We start from the raw sequence: 20,823 nt of genomic DNA, 5'->3' as shown, positions 1-20,823 counted from the left end.
CCATAACACGAAGTTGAATTTGCACCAACATTCATTCCATACAGTTGGTATAGAGGTGGTACATGTGGTACAGAAGTTACATGTTATGCAGGTGGAACATGTTGTCCAGATGGTACGTGCATCTGTTGCATAACCGGATGTAACATAGGAATCATATGTTGAAATCCATACATCGGAGTGAATTGCCCGGTCGCACTAGTAACATCAATATGTGTTGGTGTTGACACATTAGCGCCATGCTCTTTCAATTGCACCGAACATTTATTTCTCTTTTGCACAATACTTTCACAAAGGTCTTTCGGTAGCTCTGAACATTTCTTCTTTTTTGGTGCCACACTACTTTCGCAAAGGTCTTTCGGTTGCTCTACACATTTCTTCTTATTCTGTCGCACACTACTTTCACCAAGGTCAACCGGTAGCTCTGAATTTATGTCTTGCACACTACTTTCAGCGTTGCAACTTTTTTTTCTCTTTTTGTCCTGTTTATAACAATAAAAAAGAAATTTTACTACAAATATAAAACAATATAATTAATAAAACATATTATATGATTCGAAAGATAAACAATCAAGAATTATTAAAATTACCGAACAAGTCCTCGCATTATGAGTTGTACTCTTGCAATGAGTACAATGCCTGAGAGCTTTTGCGTCATTCTTTTTTTTCTTTGGAGCACCTTTACTCTGAACCGGGATAGGATCACCAACAACTGACTTTTGTGTTCCAATAGGATCCTCAACACTGCAATATTTTTTTTTAAATTCATGAGGTCATCCATAATGTCACCATACACACCATTCTTTTTAGAAGCTTCTTTGCAAAATGATGTCAGAACAGTACAATATGCACCAAAACGGGCAAGCTCAATCACATCGGAATCAACTGGATCATTAACATCCACCATGTTCAAATAATCAATTTTAGCATCCTTGGTCCATCGCGACAATACCAAAGTGCTAGGAATGTGATCAACATGTTCTTCCTTCATCACATGAAAAATATGAGAACAAGGAAGTCCACGAGAATCAAACAACCTGCACGAACATTGGAATGTATCACCATCGTAAACAACTGTTCTTTCATACGCATCCCGACAATATTTAGTCAAAGTATAAAACTTTGTATCTCCAATTTCCTTTTTATGCTTAACAATCAATTCACCGGCCTTCATAATTTCTTCTTTCACTTCTTTGAAAATCTCCGCTGTATAGATTTTAGCGGCATTGCTCTCAATCAAACGTAGTTGAGTTGTCAACACAGGTTCTGAAAACTTTGACTTAAAATCTTCAACAAGTTCATTGTTTCTGTAGCCTCTTAGAGCCTGCTCAAAATTTTGCATAAATTCAAAGATGCATCCTTTCTTTCTGACATAACTCTTTATTATTGCATTGATTGCTTCACATTGGGACGTAGTTCTTATACGTCCAAAAAACTTATCCCGCAGGTATGCAGTTGCCCATAGTAACTTGTTCTCGTAGGTTTTGATAACCCACGGATGTCCTTCAACTCCATTTTCTTTAATCATCTCTGACCAATACTCTTCAAAATCATCCTTTGAAAAATTTGAGAACATGGCTTTTTTAAATCCCTTCAGAAAACCTGAATTCTTCACATTCTCACCTGCATTCTTATTCAAATGCCAGGCACATAACCGATGAGTCGAATCGGGGAAAACCTCTTTTATAGCCTCTCTCATAGCCCCATCTCCATCTGTCACCACAGCTTTTGGGCGTTTATTTTCCATACACTCCAAAAAACAATTCAACACCCACTTATACGTCTCCGTGGTTTCATCTGATACCAACGCAGCGCCAAAAATTATTGTTTGGGAATGGTGGTTACAACCTGAAAATATAACCAGCGGGAGGTTGTATTTGTTCCTCTTGTATGTTGTGTCAAATGCAACCACATCTCCAAAACAGAAGTAGTCAGATCTACTGGTCCCATCAGCCCAAAAAAGAGACTTCATCCGTCCATTGCTAGTGTCAGCAGCATATTCAGCATAGAGCATGGGATCAGTAGCTGACTTTGCATTAAGATAATGTAGCGATGCGGCAACATCACCATCTTTAACAATATCACGCATTTTTTTATCAAAATAATTATAAAGATCTTTCTTCGTAAACCCAACACCACCATATCCACCCTTCTGAGCAACCATGTACCCCATAATATGACAAGTTCTAATTCCACGTGACTGCATACCATCAACCTGAGCTCTATCTGCTTCGCTAATCTTACGATAAACCGGGTGTAAGTGCACAAACCTAGCTGATGTTAATTCATGGTTATGAGTCTCTTCAAACACAGACACTACAAATCTACCCTTATCGGCTTTGTATGTCACACGAAACCTAGCCGTGCATTTCGTACGTGTCAAACGTCGGTGCTCTCTTTTCCTATCTAACCTAGATATGTGTCTCTTATCTCGTAAACCTTGTCTACTGCATACAAAAAGCTTGTTTGTTATTATTTTACTACCATCAGGCCCTATTTTTTTCTTATCATCACTTTTCCTAACGGAAAAACCTTTACATTTACCGTATTGATAATAAAATTCATAAGCTTCGTCAACACTACCAAAATCCATACCACGAATTTCATCAGCAGTCATAGAATTAATACGTACCGCTCTTTCACCTATAGATGCTTCATCAGCAAAATCATGGTCATTGCCATCATCATCATCATCATCATCATCATCACCATCATCATGGTGGTCACCATGATCATCGCCATCATCTGACCTATCATGCCCACTGGATGCCGAATAGCTGGAATTCTCATCATCAGATGTATGACTATCAGTTGAACTAACTTCATTAGAATCAACATCTAGAGATTCATCAAATTTTACCATTGTTGTGAACCTAAAACACAACAATTGTCACCATCAATAACAATACCACCAAAATTCCTAAACAAAATGAAAGGTAACTAACACAACTGAAAATCAAATTTATACACACACAACTAATTTTATACAGAAAACAAATTAAAGCTAATTCCCAAATTGAAAATCAAATTAATTCTTAATAACTAATTACAAATAAAACTGCAATTCAATTTCAGCATGAACCCTAACTCCCAAACGAAATCAAACTGATTTTCTGCATAAACCCTAATTCCCAAATTGAAATCAAATTAATTCTTAATAACTATTACTGTTTCGTATTTACCTTAGCAACTGCACACGCAATCTTCTTTCACAAACTCGCCGTCGAATGGAGTTCCGTTCAAACTCAGGTGAAGGAAAACAATGAACTAGCAAAGTCTGTTCGTCCAGCAATGGCGACCGTTTTGGAGGTTAATGTTGTTGTTTACACTTTGTTGGGGATGAAAACAAGTTCAGGAAAACGAAACCAATGTTGGTGATGAAGACGATGAAGACGATGAAGTTCAGAAGAAGTAAAACAATGAACTTTGATTCAAAAATAATTACAACGATTATTTTGTCATGTTGTTGTTTTTTTATTTAATTTTAGTTTTAAATTTAGTTTTAATTTAGTTTTAATTAATTTACAAAATTAACAAAATATAATATTGGGGTAATTGTGTAAGTTTTAATATGTAAAGGACTTAGTTGAAATATTAAAAGATGGTAAGTTCCATGGTAAGTATCATACATAAAGGTTGTACCATATTATTCAAAGTTGGTCAACATTGCATCCTCATTGGCCAGTTTTGGAATGTACCAAAACATTCCAACTAAGGAATGTACCATAGAATTTTCCTTGAAAATAATAATAACATTAAATCGATGATACGGTACCTTATTTAAGGTATTGGTATCATCAATTTTGATACCCTCTGTGCCACGTTAGGGAACTTCAATGATAAAAAAGTTAAGGTACCGTATCATTAGTCTATGAAACTCTCTTAGATACCCTTATCGGAGATTCTCTAAGAAAAGCTAAAGTAGGTAAGTATATAAAGATACAAATGAGGATCAAATATTAACTATTACTCTCTCCGATCGTAAATATAAGAGAAAATTTACTTTTTAAATTCATGGAGAATCTATTAATATATTTGGTCTATATTGTGGACCAAATACATTGAATTTTTAATATATATATATATATATATATATATATATATATATATATATATATATATATATATATATATATATATATATATATATATATATATATATATCAGAAAGTCTTAGATAAACACAACTAGTTAGACACAAATTTTAGGCACACTCACACAAATCAAAAAAATAAAAGAAAATTAAATTTGTCACATCAATTTATATTATTTTAATTACTTTATCTTTAATTTTGTTACTTGATGTGAGTGTGCCTAACACTACTCATTTGTATTTGTTCCTATACAAGTATTTTCCATATATATATATATATATATATATATATATATATATATATATATATATATATATATATATATATATATATATATTTTAAGACTAGAAGGAAAAAACACCAGAATTACTATCAGGATGATATATCCAATATGAATCTACGAAATTCTAAGTTAAGTATATACAACTTATAAAGGAATAGGTATATTCTCTATGGTGAAACTTGGAGATATAAATTTGACCTCATTAGTTAATTAACTAATGAACTTAAGTTATGAATTAATCGGTTAATTATAGGATTGTGGATGAGGTATTCCACATGATTCATGAAAACTTTTTAAGTGGATGATCTATATATATATATTTGAGACTAGCTCACTTCAGACTTCAGAGTATCCCAAAATTGTAAAAGTTGACAAGATTAATTTTGTCGTTCGATACACTTTATTTTATTTATTATGTTATGAATGTTCATAAAAATCAGGGCAAATTACACTAACCTCCCCTAAAGTCTCTTTAAATGACACAAATCCTCCCTCTATTTTTAAAACATACAATAACCTCCCCTTAGTTCTCTTCAAATGGACAAGCACCTCCCTTGCTCATTAACACCGATAGTTTCACCGTTAGAAAATACAAGCAGAAGAAAAAAAAAATAGGCTAAATTTCACTCTTGGCCCCCTATATTTTAGAAACTTGCGATTTTGGCCTCCTAATTTTCAAAATAGCACTTTTGGCCCCCTATCTTTACCCTTTTTAGCAAAAGGTCAAATTTTAACCAAATCAATGCTGATGTGGCAAGTCACTTAAGTGACTTAGCTGCCACGTCACATTTTTTTTCAACTAATAATTAAAAAAAAAAGGAATGGAAGGGGGGTGTCACGTTAGACCATTTTCATTTTCTAAAGGCTACCCACAATTGTTGTTCCTTCACACTCTGATTATGGAAATACCATATTTTCATTCTCCACCATATGAATACCAAGGCAAGTAAGGGAGCAGCATTACAAGGACATTACCAGCAAATAGCCGTAGAATATAAGCCTATAAAGCTTGTGTCATTCACACACCAATCACACCCGAACACTTTATGAAGAATGCAACACATTTGAATCATTTATGCAGTTTAGTTTAGAGCATACTAACAACACTAGAGGATGGTAAATAACAGACCTGAAGCTCAAAAATTAGATGCTAGAAAAAGCTGAAGAATGATCCATTTCAGAGACCAAAAAATACTAATCAAATTGTATAACACAATTCTTAGATACTCTTCCTCAATCTCCATTCCCATAAATTGACAATCACACAATCAATATCATCATTTCACACCATTTGCAGCAGTTTTCGTTTTACTATAAATACACAATTAGTGTGTGAGAATTTGGTACTGGACTCTTTAAAACCAATAAAAAAACAGCATTTATGTTACCTTATAAGCCCAGCAATTGTGGGTAGCCTTTGGATCAGAAAATGGTCTCATGTGACACCCCCTTCCATTCCTTTTTTTTTTTAATTATTAGTTGAAAAAAAAGTGACGTGGCAGCTGAGTCACTTAAGTGACTTGTCATATCAGCATTGACTTGGTCAAAATTGATTTTTTGCAAAAAAGGGTAAAGATAGAGGGCCAAAAGTGCTATTTTGAAAATTAGGGGGCCAAAATCACAAGTTTCTAAAACATAGGGGGCCAAAAGTGTAATTTAGCCAAAAAAAAAAAAAAATTAAACACACAAAATTTCGATTTCAGTCTGCAACTACAAATTGAAACCATGTTATACTACACCCTGCAAAGTAGTGCACTCCCTGCAAATGAAACTAATTTTAAATGCTAATTTTTAGAATTTCACACACCAATTATGTGCACAAGGTACAACCACGACAAAAAATATCAAGATTTAAATTCTAAAACACCCCAATCAATTGAAAGCGGTTTGGTAATAGAGATACTTGAAAATGATATATTATTGCATAGATGATCAACTGATAAGACTTGATTCCAAAAACCTCACTAACTAATAGGTAAGGAATTCATTGAGACGAAAACAATGTCTCACTCTTCACATTATTTGATTTCAGATATATCAACGGGTGGAAAGATGTAAAAAAAAGCGATGGAGTAGACGGAGCTAAACTAACTTTGACTCTGTGACGCAGTACGGAAGCGGGAAAACATAGTAAGGGCTAATCCTATAACAAAACACAAGTTCGCAAGCGAAAGTTCTGAAATCCACCAAATTTCCGAAATCCACCAGAAAGAGTAATTTGAAATCAACCAAATTTGAGAAAATTCTCTATAATTTTATTGAATCAAAAAGTTGCCTTCAAGGCTACAATAGTTTAGTTTGAATAGTAGTGAAAAATAAGAATAACAAATCTGCTAAAAGATAGTAAAAGAAAATAACACATCTAGCAAAAATAAAAATACTAAATCTAACTAAAATATAACAATAATAAATCTTGCTAGTAAAAGAAAAATAACAAATCTAATTAAACTAGAGTAAAATCAAATCTTCACTATTTTTCAAGTGAACTTTTCTTGCGCGCCACTTCGTCTTCAATCCGGCGCGGCCAGCCTTCCTACATCAGTCTCCTCTACCTCAAAAGAACTCGACCTCGAGTTTTCATCTTGATAAAGGACCTCATCGACATGGTATTCATATATATATATATATATATATATATATATATATATATAGTTGCTACATTGAAAACTTTAACACTTCTACATTTTTCAGCAACTGCTTTATTCTTCTGCCCAGTATCTTTTAACTTAGTCTTGACAGCTTCTTTAACATCTTCATCAAGCTCCTCTTCACTTTGCGTCATCAACAAGAAGCTAGACTTCTTTTCCCTTTGGTTCTTATCAAAGGGTAAAATAGGAGCCATAACAATCTTATGTGTGCCCATGTAAATATCATCACATTATCTCGTCCTCGATAAGTGATATCATGATCAAACTGTCAAGGTCTACCAAGTAAAACATGACAAACATTCATATCAGGAACATCACAAAGTATATTTTCTCTGTAATGCTTTTCGATGGAGATAGGAACTTTGCAAGCTAGTGTAACTCGAACTTGGAAACCCTTGCTTACCCAACCGAGGGTGTATGACTTTTGATGAGGTTCAGTGGATAACTTCAAATTGTCTACTAGTTTCTGCGACACTAGATTTTCTGTGCTGCCAGTATCCACAATCAGATTACACACTTTGTTATTGATAAAACAATGTGTTTTAAATAAATTTTTGCGCTGTCCTTCATCTTTGGATGCTAGTAAAGTTCTTTGCAACACAAAACTTACCCTCTCATCAGATTCTTCTTCAGCAAATTCAGCTTCTGCGTATTCATCTTTGTCAGCAGGATGCTCATCATCATCATCATCCCTTTCCTCCACTACTCCAGCAACCCTCCTTGATGGACACACATTGGACATGTGACCCTTCCCACCGCAACTGTAATAAGTATCATCGGTAAGCTTCATATAAGGGTTGTGTTGTTTTTGGACGGGGGCCTTGCCTTGCGGTGCATTGCCAGAATTGCCTGCTTTGTTAGCAGGGTTTGAATCTTTGGTTGTTGCACTTTTCTCTTTGTCATCAGCATTATTCTGTGGAGAATACCTTCTGAAATTTGAGAAATTTCTGGGAGATTTCTCTAATAATTCCATCTTCAAAGCTAGGTTGGACGCTTCAGCAACGGTCCAAACAATCTGTAATCCCATCTTCTCTTGCAACTAACTTTTCATATAACGAGCCACTTTCTGATTCTCAGACTCACCTAATTCATTACGTTCAGAAAAACGTAAGAATTCAGCTGTGTACTCGGTCACTGATCGCTTGCCCTGAACACATTCAATATACATGACTGCAGTCTGGCAAGTGGACCAGTCTGTCATCGAGTAATACTTCACACTCTAGTGTTTAGAATGAGTTCGTATCCACATGGATCGTGCCAAGGCGACTAGTTTCGTTTAGGAATTAAGATAGTTTTGTTTTCGCTTTGTTTGTTTGAAAAAGGTTTTGGGAGAGAAGTTAGATAATATAAGACTAAAGATAAGAAAGAGTTCAAGATGATAAAAGTAGGTTAAGTGCTTTCGAATCCCTCCCCCATTCCTGCTCGGTAACTGACGCTATATCTGCTTACTTTATTATCTGGTAGATTAATTTTTATTAAGATAAGTTCAGTGTTACCATTCCTTACCTCTATTGCAATTGACTAAGTGAAATCAACCGCTGGTAGGTTTCCCCCTTGTTTTTATAGTATCTCTACCCTTAAGTTCAACGTTTAACAAATTATGTTTTTATAGTATCTTTACCCTCGAGTTCAACGTTTAACAAGTTGTCACGTGTTCTCCTACCTTGTTTGATTAACTTAAATCATGCAAAATTTAATTATGTGCTAATCTTAATCACAAACCTAACCTCAAATACTGAACTTAATGGTCTCATGTTGGTTGGTTATATTATCTCTTTAGTTCGGAGTCTCAAATGTGTCACGGGATCCACTTCGACTCTAGTTACTAACAAAATATGTGGTCATTCATATATGAAAGTGATGGACACCATTTGATGAAAATTAGGATAGAATTTGACACAAACACTTTTAGGAACTAAATTGAAACAAAGTAAAGGAAAATAGAAGAAATGGAATAAGTAGAAGGGGCGCCACACTCTTTCTAATCCAAGAGAGAATGATAAGCCTATGGATGAAGATCACCACAAGAAAAGGATTCCTTGATATGATCAATTTTGGTCCAATCCAGAACCTAAGAGCAAATGCTCTCAATTACACAATGTGTAAAACTTAACAAAATTCATTGATTTGGCAAGAGTTACATGCCTCCTTTATATAGGAAAGACTTATGATGATGTAATAAGCAAAAAAATAACTCCTAAGAAAGCAAAAGGATTTCAACCACTAACTATCATGATAGTGGGGCTGATTTATTACAAGGAAAGTGAAAAATAAAGAAGAGATAGTGGAGCTCTTTTATTTCTTGGTGCACCACTTTCATATGCTTAGTGGAGGAGCTCTTTATTTTCCACTATCCATGCTTGGATGATAATCTTCAACTTTGGTTCTTTTTCTTCAATTTGGGCTAAGCCTTCATCAACTTGGGCCGGACCTTCTATGGATTTGATCATGAAGTGAACTAAGACATCATTGATTCTTCTTGCACAAGCCCTTTTCATAGGACCTCCTAAGCTTTGGATTGCATCACTTATGTCTTGGATTATGTCCTCATCATTCCCTCCTTCTTGAAGAGAATTCGACCTCGAATTGAACAATTCTTCACCCTTAAGTTTGGACTTCTTTTGTGATTTCAATAATTCCTTTTTCATTTGTACTCGAATCCAATTCCCGGGATCAAAAACAACCACCATCCATCCTTTGTTAGCCTTTTTTGCATAAATTTCAATTTTCTCTCCATTTTTCATTTTCACTTGCTCATGCAATTTTCTCACAAATTCAGCCACTTGTTTTTGTGATTCTTTAGTTTGTGGTTGATTGATTCGGTAAGTTGGCCGGGTTGACATGGATGGTCTTAGATTGAGGTCATTGTGATGCTCAATTCCTATTATAGGTGGTAAATCACTTGGTACCTCCTTTGGAAACATGTCTTCAAATTCCTGCAAATGAGTTTCAATACAACTTGGAAACTTTTGTGGGTTAGGAGTGTTAGCTAGCAGCTCCACATTTTTGCAAAATAGCAAATATAGGTGCTGTTTTGAAACAATTGCATTTCCAACCTCTCCTTTTTTTGCAATCAAATTCTCTTTCATTTCATCATTATTTCTTTTGTCACTCTTTTTCTTTTCTTTATCTTTTTCATTCTTTTCTTTTTCTTGCTCATTTTTTTCTCTCATTTTCTTTTGATCTTCTCTCACTTCATTAGGACTCAATGGTACAAGAACAATCTTTTGGCCATGATGCACAAAAGAGTATTTGTTGGAATACCCTTCATGACTAACCTTCTTGTCAAATTGCCAAGGTCTTCCTAACAACAAATGACTAGCCTCCATAGGTACTACATCACACAACACAACATCCTCATATTTCCCAATTGTAAAACAAACCTCAACTTGTCTATTAACAACCATTTCAATACTTTCATTAAGCCATTGAAGTTTATATGGCTTAGGGTGAGGTTTTGTTTCTAAATTAAGTTTCGACACTAAACGAGTACTAGCAACATTGGTACAACTCCCACCATCAATAATTAAAGAACATACATTTTTTTGGACTAGGCATCTTGTGTGAAAAAGGTTTTCTCTTTGAGTGGTGTCTTCTTCTTTGACCAAGTTCCACAACATCCTCCTCACCATGAGTAACTCTCCACTAGGTATTTCTTCTTCTTCTTCATCATTCTCTTCAACATCCTTATTACCTTCCTCCTCTTCTTCATTTTCCTCCATAAGCATAGTTCTCTTTGTTGGACATTCAGATGCAATATGCCCTTTGCCTTGACACTTGAAACATGTAACCTTTTTGTTAGTTGAAACACTTTGAGAAGGTGCAATAGCTTTACCTTTGTTTTCAACTATGGGCTCCGTAGATGATGAAGATGAAGCACCCTCTGTAACGACCCAATTTTCAAATTATTAATTTTTATGTGTTAAAATATTTTATTAACGTAGAATTTTAATTAAGTTAATAACTTGAGTTATTTATCGAGTACTTTAGTTATTAAGCGAGTAGTGAGAGTTAACGTGTTATTGGGCCAAGCCAATTGGGCTTGAGGCCCATTGGGCCTTGTGGACTTGTAAGGGGGGGGGGGCGCTATTTAGCCCTTGAAGTGAGAGAAAGTCTCACTTTTTGGTTGTTCTTGGAGAGAGCTAGAGAGAAGGAAGAGAAGAGGAGAGCTAGGGCAAGCTTGGAGGAGAGATTCGAGGAGCAATCTTCGTGAGTTCGTCGATCTAAGGTAAGAGAGTAGATTTCATATTCGTGGGTGACCCGAGGAAGGGGAGAATGTCGATTTCTCCTCACCCGAACTTCCTCCACCCCATTTTCGTTTTAGCTTGGAATGGATTTTCTTGATGGAAATCGTTCCTAAGGTTCTCATTATGTTTAACATGCTTTTAACATGATTAATAAACGGTTTAATGATTAAAAAACGAGTTTATGAAAGATTAAACTCAAGAACTTGGTGTTCTTGAGAGTTTTGATGAAAAAGAGTTCAATCTTTACTTTTTCAATGTTTATGATGTAGATCTGAGGAATGGACTGTCCTTTTGTGTTCATCCATGTTTGTTATGCTTGAATACAAACTCTTTTGGGATTTATAACATGAAAAATGGGATTTTTGGGCGTTTTTGTGTAGAAAACGCAAGTATTTCGCCCCAGGCGCAATAATTTTCGCCTGAAACGGCAGAACAGTGAGCAACCAGTCTTTCAGAAGTTTTTCCGCCCCAGGCGTAAACATTTCCGCCTCAGGCGTAAATATTCCTCCCCAGGCGTAAATATTTCCGCCCCATGCGTAAATACTGCAGATTTCACAAATTTTTCATCTGCTATCTTCCTTTGCATGTAGTTTCAAATCAGTGTCTTATTCTTCATGATAATGGTATTCTTACATGATTGTTGATGCTTGTTGATGCTTATAACAATTGTTAATCATGTATGATGTTGTAAATGACGAATATTAAGGTTTTGTTAATCTTAATAATGACGTATGTTGGATAGTGTTCCACATAGTAAATGACGAGCTTTATGCTAAATAAGTGTTGGTGAATTCATGAAAAACATATACATGCATTCATGAATTTTGTTGTTGTATATTGGATATTCCAATAAAGACGGATATCAGATTATATTTATCCGATAAAGACGAATATTATAGGTGAGATACTCTAATAAAGACGAAACGGTACCACATGCATTAGATATGTCTAGGGTGACATTGCATGAAGTTGACGCATTAGAATGCATTAGGATATGTGTACATTTATGTGATAAGTGATATGTGACACATACTTGGATAATTGTGATAATTGATTGTGTGAGTATTCGATTATATGTGTTTATGTACTTATAATTGAATGGTAGATTGTTGATGGATATGGATGAATGTATGATATATGCATGATTATTGAGAAGTGTTAAGTACCATTTACTTACACTTATATTTTTGAGTATGTTATCTAACTCTCTTTTATGTGTTATGTGCTGGACCGTTGGGGGTCCAGATTTTACAGGTTATGTGTGTTTCGTTGTTCGAGTCGTCGGTGAAGCTCTGCTCTGATTGTGACACGGGAAAAAGGGTTTTATATGTATATAGAGTCTCCTTATCTAGGTTGTATTTAGACTATAGAGTCTTTATGGCTTTTGATATTTATTTGTAAAATTATACCTTTTGATAAAGAGGATTATTTTGTATAAACACTGTTGTTACTAATTAATTACATTAGTATTATTTTGGTAGAGGAGTGTAATACTCGAACCGATATTCAATAAATTAAATGTGATTTTCCGTTGCGTATTTTGAAAAAGATTTTAATAAAGGTAGAATTAATTAAATAATGGGTTCGGGTGTTACAATTGGTATCAGAGCCCCGTTGTCTTCGGACTGTGTGGGTTATGTGTCGATCAGAGCAGGTCTGTGCAGTCAGACCAAGTGAGTATTGTGTGTCAGTCACGTTTGTCTAACAATTTTGTTGTGTTTGATTTGTGAAATCACTTATGTTGTTCATTTAGGAACTATGAGTGGTGTGAATTGGATTAATCGATCCATTCTTTTGTTGAGTAGTGGTGTGAGTGCTATACTTCTATGTTTATAATAGTTGTATATGCTTGGAGTTTAACCTTTGTGTAGTTTAAACGTGATTGATTGATGCTTATTTGCTAATTGTTGACGATCCGGCATGATATAAAACTGCATGTGATGATCCGGCATGATATAAAACTGCATGTGGTAATGATTTGAAATAATTTTAAAAACTAATATTATTTCTTGAAGATTTTGGTGAAAATATAGAGTTATTTTCTTTTGGGCAAGTGAAAATTAAATTTTCAAAATGGTGAGAAGAGTAGGATATTAATGTGTCCTAGTATGTGTTTGTTATATGTTTTGTTTATAACATGTGTTAGATGATTACTAGGAACTTGAATTGTCATGCGTTTTATGAGTAAAAACATGAAGATCTCATAATTCTATGTTGTGATTGTTGATGCATGATTCTAATTGTACTTTCAAGTCTATTATGATGTTATATGATTGAAGTTTTGAATTTTGTGGATCGGTGAGTCGAGAAAACGAGATTTTAGTGGGCGTAAGTTCAAAACCGTAGCAGAGCACCCGGATTTTTGGATGTGCTCGCTAGGCGAAGAATGAACCTCGCTGAGTCTCGCTAAGTCTTGCTAAATCCTGTGAATGTTTTTGACTTGTCTCGCCGGGCGCTCGCTAGCTTTTGCTAAGCGAGGGAGCCAGACAAGAAATTTATTTTGTTGATGTCTTGTCCTAAGTTGATTGAATGTGAAATTTTTGTCTTGTGTTTGTTAGGACGGAAATAAATGTGAATATGAATTATTGCTATGCAATGTTCATTTTTCTTTTGTTGTTTTGATTTCCTAACTTTGAGAAGTGAGGGAAGTATAGGTTACTTGGATGCTTGCATGATTTTGTGTGAGTGTTTAGGTATCGTGGGTTAGGTTTTGTCCCTTGTATGCGACATGCGTGTAAACGATGTCGATACTAGTTTCTTCTTAGGAAGAATATGTTTAGAGACGATAGAACCGTTAGGTGTGAGCACCAGAAGTTATAGTGGAAGAGTGTAGGTGGGTTTGAGATAAGTGGGGGAGAAGGTTATGTCCCTCCGAGATGTTTCGAACGTGAGAAGATGAGATGAGTAGAGATGTTCTTGAAGCGAAATATTCAGGAAGTGGTGACGTTGTTCGAAGTGGAATGAATGGGAGCAACGAGTTGTGAGAAACTACTAGAAGAGAAGTTGTCGGACCAAGTGTTTCGTCGTGGGCGTTAGTGAGATTGGTTAAGTGAGATGAAGAGTATTCAGAATGGTTGGAGATCGTGTGTTGCACTATAAGTATGGAGGCGTGTTTTGTGGACCAAAGTTGAAGTACATGTTTGATCGAAAGGAGTCGAATATGAGGAAGAGGGAGTGATTAAGATTCTTGAGGAGGTGGTGATTTTGAAGTAAGTTGTCATCCAAGTGGATCAGATGTTGTAGCGGATTCTTGAGTAAGAAGTTTTACGTGAGTCGTGCATATGGTAGTAGGTTGAATTGGTTGAACAATTCGGAGTTCTAAGCCTAGTGTGCGAGGTGATTTCTAGAAGAGGTTTGAGAAACTTAGAGAAATAAGAAAGTTAGCCGTTGAAGAACGTGGTGAGAATGAGTAATAGGAAGGCATGTTGGAAGTGACTTATGTTAGGTGGGAGTTTGCGAAAAAGGATTACCGCACATGTGAGTAGATGTTGTGTTTGAGCACATATAGTAAGGAGTTGAAGGCGATGCCTAAGGTAAGTGTCGGAGAGCATTTTGTAGTGCCCACAAGATAAGAGTGAGTAAGTATTTACTAGAAAATTTGGATTTATGGAATTGGAAGGTCAGTGGAGACTAGTGTCGTTAGATGCATCGTGGATGTTGATGTGGTATGGTCGTAATCGGTGACAATGAAGTAAAGGATTTTAGATTGTTTCATCATGGATGATGGAACGGTAGTGACTTGGTTTATAACTTAAAATGTATTTTTGGACGAGAATTTTAGAAATTTTCTAGAGATGTCATATTAGAATTAGATCGTATGGCGAGTATTTGGAGCTTTGTGGATTTAATTCAAGAGTTTGATTTTGGTATCGAATGTACTAAGGAGGAGTTTAAAAATAGCTATCCAAAGAGAGATGATGATTGGTAGAGGTCGGAGGTGAATAAGAAACCGATGGGTGAATAAACAGAGAATAGTATGCTTGTTGCAATGTGAAATTCTGGCACACTAGTAACACGATGTTGAACACGATGCTCCAACACTGTATGTTTGATCCGATGATCCAACACTGTGTTCAACACTGAACTAGACGAACAATAAGGAAATATAAAATGCACGAAACAGAATAACACAGTTATTTGTTAACCCAGTTCAGCATAACAGCCTACTCTGGGGGATACCAATCCAGGAGTGAATCCACTATGATAGTATTAGTTTGAAGCCCTCAATAAACGCCCCGTTTATGACTTCTCACCTAATCACCACCCGTGCTATATTCTACCTAAGTCACACCTAGGTATGAGAACCTCCGCTCACCTCCTCTTGATCACAGCCACTGTGATCGTACACTTCTAGATTCAATAGGTGAAGACACACTTCATAAAACACTCACACCACTTCCGTGCTTAAAAGCTTTGGAATGGTATACACACACTATCTCCTTGCTTAGAAGCTCCAGAGATATTACAATGCACAAACACACAGTTCCTAGTCTAGTGGGAAATCAACACAAGACTTAGAACACAATAGACACAATACTAAAACCTAAACTCACGCTTTGTAAGACTCAAATCTGGTTTCAGTGACTTGAACAATGGTGTCAACATTCTTTAAATAACCTTCACTAGCTCAGGCTAGGTCTTCAATTAGGATTCAATAGCACAGCTTGATTAAAGGTTCCTTCAAGGAATAATCTTCAATTAAAATGTTTTGTTTCCTTAACTTGAAGATCTGATTAGCAAACAAAACTTGATCACGAGATCCATTATTAATTATACGTGACAACGCTCCTTATCTCAAACGAACATTTATTGTGGATTCCATATTTAGAATTTAAATCTTTTATCTCTTAATATTGAGGAACTAATAACACATAAATCGCTTACTGAAGATTCTGGAAACACCTGTGTGTTGGCACACAAATTAAAAGGCGTGGATTAAATCTTCAATCAAATCTTTCAAAGATCTTACGCAAAAATATATCATTCGCGAAAACAGAGCGCACTGGATGTGGTATCCAATGTTGAAGCATGAATGTTGTATCCAATGTTGAAGCATTCTATCCAACATCTTGCTTGAATATTTGTTTTAGCAAAATGAGGCCAACATAAAACACCAACAATCTCCCCCTTTGGCAATTTTTGGCTAAAACAACTTAAGATCATTTCAACCAATCTAGAGAGATACATCACCTACCTTTCTTCAAATCAACATAAGCACACAGTCATGAAGTAAAGTAGAACATCTTTAAATGCAGTTTTCAATAGAACTTCTCAGATGAAAATAGCAAATAAGAATAGTTGTATCGCACAAGAATAACAGAGGCATGCAACAGCGGAATAGTGAACACAACTCGCCTCACAGGAATTTGCCAATAGAGAGTATAAGATTCTCATAAAAGAAACACTGGGGAAAAATAAATTCCCTCATGGCTGAGAGAAATAAACTCTCAGGAAGCAAGATGTTCATTTTCAACAGAGCATCAGGTAACATGATTCAACACCGATTAGAACATCTAACATTGCGCCACAGAAGGCAACCCACAACACATAACACTACTCTTCACAGATTCAGCAGACAATCAGGCACAAGCAGTACATCAGGCACACTTACCTCTCCCCCTTTTTAGCCACAAAATATGCCAAACAGAAGAGTATCACAGAAATCCATAGTGCAGAGTATCAAAGCATAACAAATCCATATATTAGTATCTAGCAATCCGTAGTCTTGTAATAGCAGAAGCATTACTTCACATACAAAAAATGCAGCAGCATTGCTATACATAACATATACTCCACTCCACAACAGGAAGGGCAAATGTCTCAACATTAAGCACCACATCATAAAACATCAGATAACTACTCCCCTTCAAGACATGCATAATAGAGTATCAAAACATCACACCACTCATGCAGAGCACATTCAGAACATATGCAGAGCATATACATCAGATACTATACATCACATACTGCTAGCGTGCCCACACCAGATGTTAGAGCATCTGTCAGCACATCATGCTCACTAAATAATACTCCTCCCCCTCAATATCAGAGATGAGCAAAAAATTAATCAAACATGTTTACTCCCCCTAAAAGAGTGCATATCATAACAAGGTATCCGAGTACCACATGCATATCAGAACTTACTCCCCCTTAATCCTTACAGAGCAAACATAAGTACTACGACACATATCAGATGTTGCAACATCAAATAGCACATCAACATACTGCACACTACTAACTACCAACTACTCCCCCTTTTTTAGACAAAATAGGGTCTTCATAGAAGTAGCAGAAAACCCAGAGACACAGTGCAGAATATCACAGTCCAGATGCACACAAGGTGCTTAAATTTAGATCATAGCCCACACATGAAAAATAAATCCAAAAGAAAACATTACACAGAGGCACTGTCTTGGGGAATCATTTCCCTCATCTTCAACCTCAGAGTCTTCTTCCTCATTATCACCACCTGCACCAACACTCAGATTCTCATCAACACCTGCGTCAGTTGCTTCTAATGCAGCTTCTTCAAGCTTCAGAGCATGAATCATTCGCTCAAACTACAACTTCTTTTCATCCAGCTAACTAGAGGTTGTAAAAAGCATATCTACTACCTCCATCACAACAAACACATAGTCAACATTCACAAAATAGACATTTCCCCTTGTTTGCATAATATGACAAGGGCATAAGAAAACATTGTTCCAATCTCCCATGAACAGTCTTTGGCTGAGGTTCATCCAAGAAGTCAACCTCATCAAGATCAATCATCTCTTGTTCTTCATCTACTATCTTTTCAGACTCAGTATCATTATCACCAAGAGAGACAACTTTCTCTATACTTTCCTCTGTTTTAGAGTCTTCAATAGCATCAGCAGGAATATCATTCTTTTCTTTGTCCTGCAATTCATCTTCAGTAGCAGCCTCAAAATCACATCTATCACCAAAAGACTCAGTGGTAGTGGCAGCATTTGGATTAGGCTGGACAGAGGATGTTCCAACATCCTGTGCAACATCAAGGGTAGTAATGTTCTCCTTGATAGAAAAAATAACAAGCTCAACAACAGAATCAGAGATGGACTTATCAGATGGAGCCACATGATCAATCACAACTCCAAATGGTTGTACAGTAGCATCAACAGTTTTATCAGAGTTTAACATGGTGATCTGATTGGAATAAAATAGTTTTTGATTGAATTGAACTTCAAACAAAGCACAATCAGTGGGACAGTAGGTGAAAGAGAGTTGATTGCATGTTATGACACGGTTATGGCAATTTTGATATGATTGCCCGGAATTAGCGTGCATCACTGGTGGGAGCGAAGTGAAAAATGTGGTTGCACGCTCAAAACTCCTTAACTGCTACAATTCCTTATGCAGGCAAATTCCTAATTTGCCCCTTAGCCTTTCAAACTCAACAACATCCAATGCTTTACTGAATATGCATCCAATAGCAACATGATCAAGCTTCACAATATTTTCTTCAACTAAATCCCTGATAAATGGGACTTTGTTGACACGGGCAAGTTCTGATTTAGGATCAGCAGATTCATTGTTAGAACCTGAAACTTCATCAAATACAATATCATATGACTGTTGAATGGATGATTCATTATCTGCTGTTTTGGTTGATGATGCATCATCAACTACCACATTCATTAATTCCACGGTAATTTTAGTTCTAGAGTTATAAACTCTGTAAGCTCTGCTGTTTGTGGAGTATCCAAGAAAAATGCCTTCTGATGCACAGGAATCAAAGAATTTTGCATTCTCAAATTCTTTTCCACGATCACTTCTTATTCTTACAATAACAACCTCCTTTTCTCTTTGAAGTTGTAAGCATAAGTTTCTAAAAGTTTCAAAGCTGTCTGATTTTTCTCTAAGGAAATCTATCCAAGTGAGTCTAGAAAAATCATCTTCCAAAGCAAAAACATACCTTTTACCACCAAGATTTTCAGTCTGCATAGGTGCCATCAGATCTATGTGTAATAGTTCAAGTGCTCTAGATGTAACCGGATGTTGGAGCCTCGGATGTGCCACCATGGTTTGCTTGCCTATTTGGCACTCACCACATATAGTTCCTTCCTCAATCTTGAGCTTTGGATTTCCCTTGATTGCTTCTTCTGCTATGACCTTTTTCAAACCTCTCAGATGTAAGTGACCCAATTTTTGATGCCACAGCTTCACTTTATCCTCTTTGCTTAAGAGACAAGTGGACAAGTGGTTTTCTTCTTCAGAGACCCATAAGTAGCAGTTGTCCTTTGACATCACACCCTTCATCAAGAGTCTTCCTTCTTCATTTGTAACAAGACATTCTGACTTTGTGAAGTTTACTTTCATGCCTTGATCACACAACTGGCTAATGCTGATTAGATTAGTTGTAAGACCTTTCACCAATAGAACATTATCTAGATTTGGCAATCCATTGTTGATTAGATTCCCAATTCCTTTTATCTCTCCCTTAGCTCCATCACCAAAGGTTACATAACTTGTGGCATAGGATTTTAAGTTGGCAAGATATCCTTCCACTCCAGTCATGTGTCTTGAACATCCACTGTCAAAGTACCAATCTTGTCTAGATGATGCTCGTAGTGATGTGTGAGCTATCAGACATACATCATTCTCTTTTTCTTTCCACTCTTTCTTAGTCTTCACATTTTCTGGCTTTGGTGCAGGTGACCGGAAATTCTTTGGGTAACCATACAATTTATAGCAATAAGGCCTTATGTGCCCTTTCCTACCACAATAGTGACATCTCCAGTTCCTTCTTCTAGATTTAGTTCTTGACCAGTTATTCCGATGTGGAGGAGGATGTTGAGGCATCGATCCATTCTGTGCAGGAGGCTTAGGTTTGGGTTTTAACCAAGTGTCAGTTCCCTGGTGTGTGGGAGGATGTGGTGGTAAAAAGCCAGCACTGACAGGAAAAGTCTTCTCAATGGGAGTACTGATTGTAGCTTTGTTGTATCCCATTTGTTGATCAACAATCTCATAGTCAAAGCCAATTGGTTTCTTTCCTGCACTTTGTTTCAATAGCATTGCTTGGAATTTTTCTTCTCCTGATCCATAAACTCTGACTTGTCTTCTAGCATGCTCCAAGTCAACATTTAGTTTTTCAATCTCTTTGTTGAGAGCATCAATTTTTGCAAGATAGTCATTCTTCTCAGCCTGTAGTTGACAGTTAACCTTCTTTTGTCTTTCCAATGCCTTACAAACTTCATTACTCCTGATGAACAGATCCTTATAGGTGGCAACCAGTTCTTCATAAGATGTTTCATCACATGATTCAACATCAGACTCACACAGACCTGTCAGCGCATTGACATGTTTTGCAGATCCACTTTCAGTTTCCTCCTCTGAGTCATCCTCATCTGACCAAGTGATAGCCAGACTTTTCTTTTGTCTCTTTAGAAAGGTAGGACATTCAGCTTTGATGTGTCCATATCCTTCACATTCTTGACACTGGACCCCTTCTGACTGACTGGTTTTCTCATCACTTCTAGCCCTTCTTTGATCATTGGTCTGTTTGTTGATGTCGAGCTTGATGCTTGGCACAT

General features: G+C 36.2%; 1 protein-coding gene across 1 annotated transcript; it reads right to left on the bottom strand.

Annotated features, from left to right (window-relative positions):
• Positions 1 to 244: 244 nt before the first annotated feature.
• On the bottom strand, positions 245 to 2,683 carry LOC123885191 (protein FAR1-RELATED SEQUENCE 5-like). Its single transcript, XM_045934458.1, has 2 exons — positions 588 to 2,683; positions 245 to 479 (listed from the first exon to the last, which is right to left on the bottom strand). The coding sequence occupies exons 1-2, from the start codon at positions 2,612 to 2,614 to the stop codon at positions 428 to 430; spliced, it is 2,079 nt and encodes a 692-aa protein (XP_045790414.1). The 5' UTR covers positions 2,615 to 2,683; the 3' UTR covers positions 245 to 427.
• Between the last annotated feature and the right edge of the window lie 18,140 nt (positions 2,684 to 20,823).

The sequence above is a fragment of the Trifolium pratense genome, linkage group LG5 (assembly GCF_020283565.1).
Source record: "Trifolium pratense cultivar HEN17-A07 linkage group LG5, ARS_RC_1.1, whole genome shotgun sequence".
NCBI classification, from domain to species: domain Eukaryota; kingdom Viridiplantae; phylum Streptophyta; class Magnoliopsida; order Fabales; family Fabaceae; genus Trifolium; species Trifolium pratense.
The sequence above is the reverse complement of the archived record's forward strand: the minus strand, read 5'-3'. Positions and strand labels throughout refer to the sequence as shown.

Coding starts and splice junctions, on each gene's coding strand:
- LOC123885191 (XM_045934458.1), bottom strand. CDS start 2,614: ATGACTGCTGATGAAATTCGTGGTATGGATTTTGGTAGTGTTGACGAA. Junction 480..587: donor ATAATGCGAGGACTTGTTCG/GTAATTTTAATA, acceptor TGTTATAAACAG/GACAAAAAGAGAAAAAAAAG.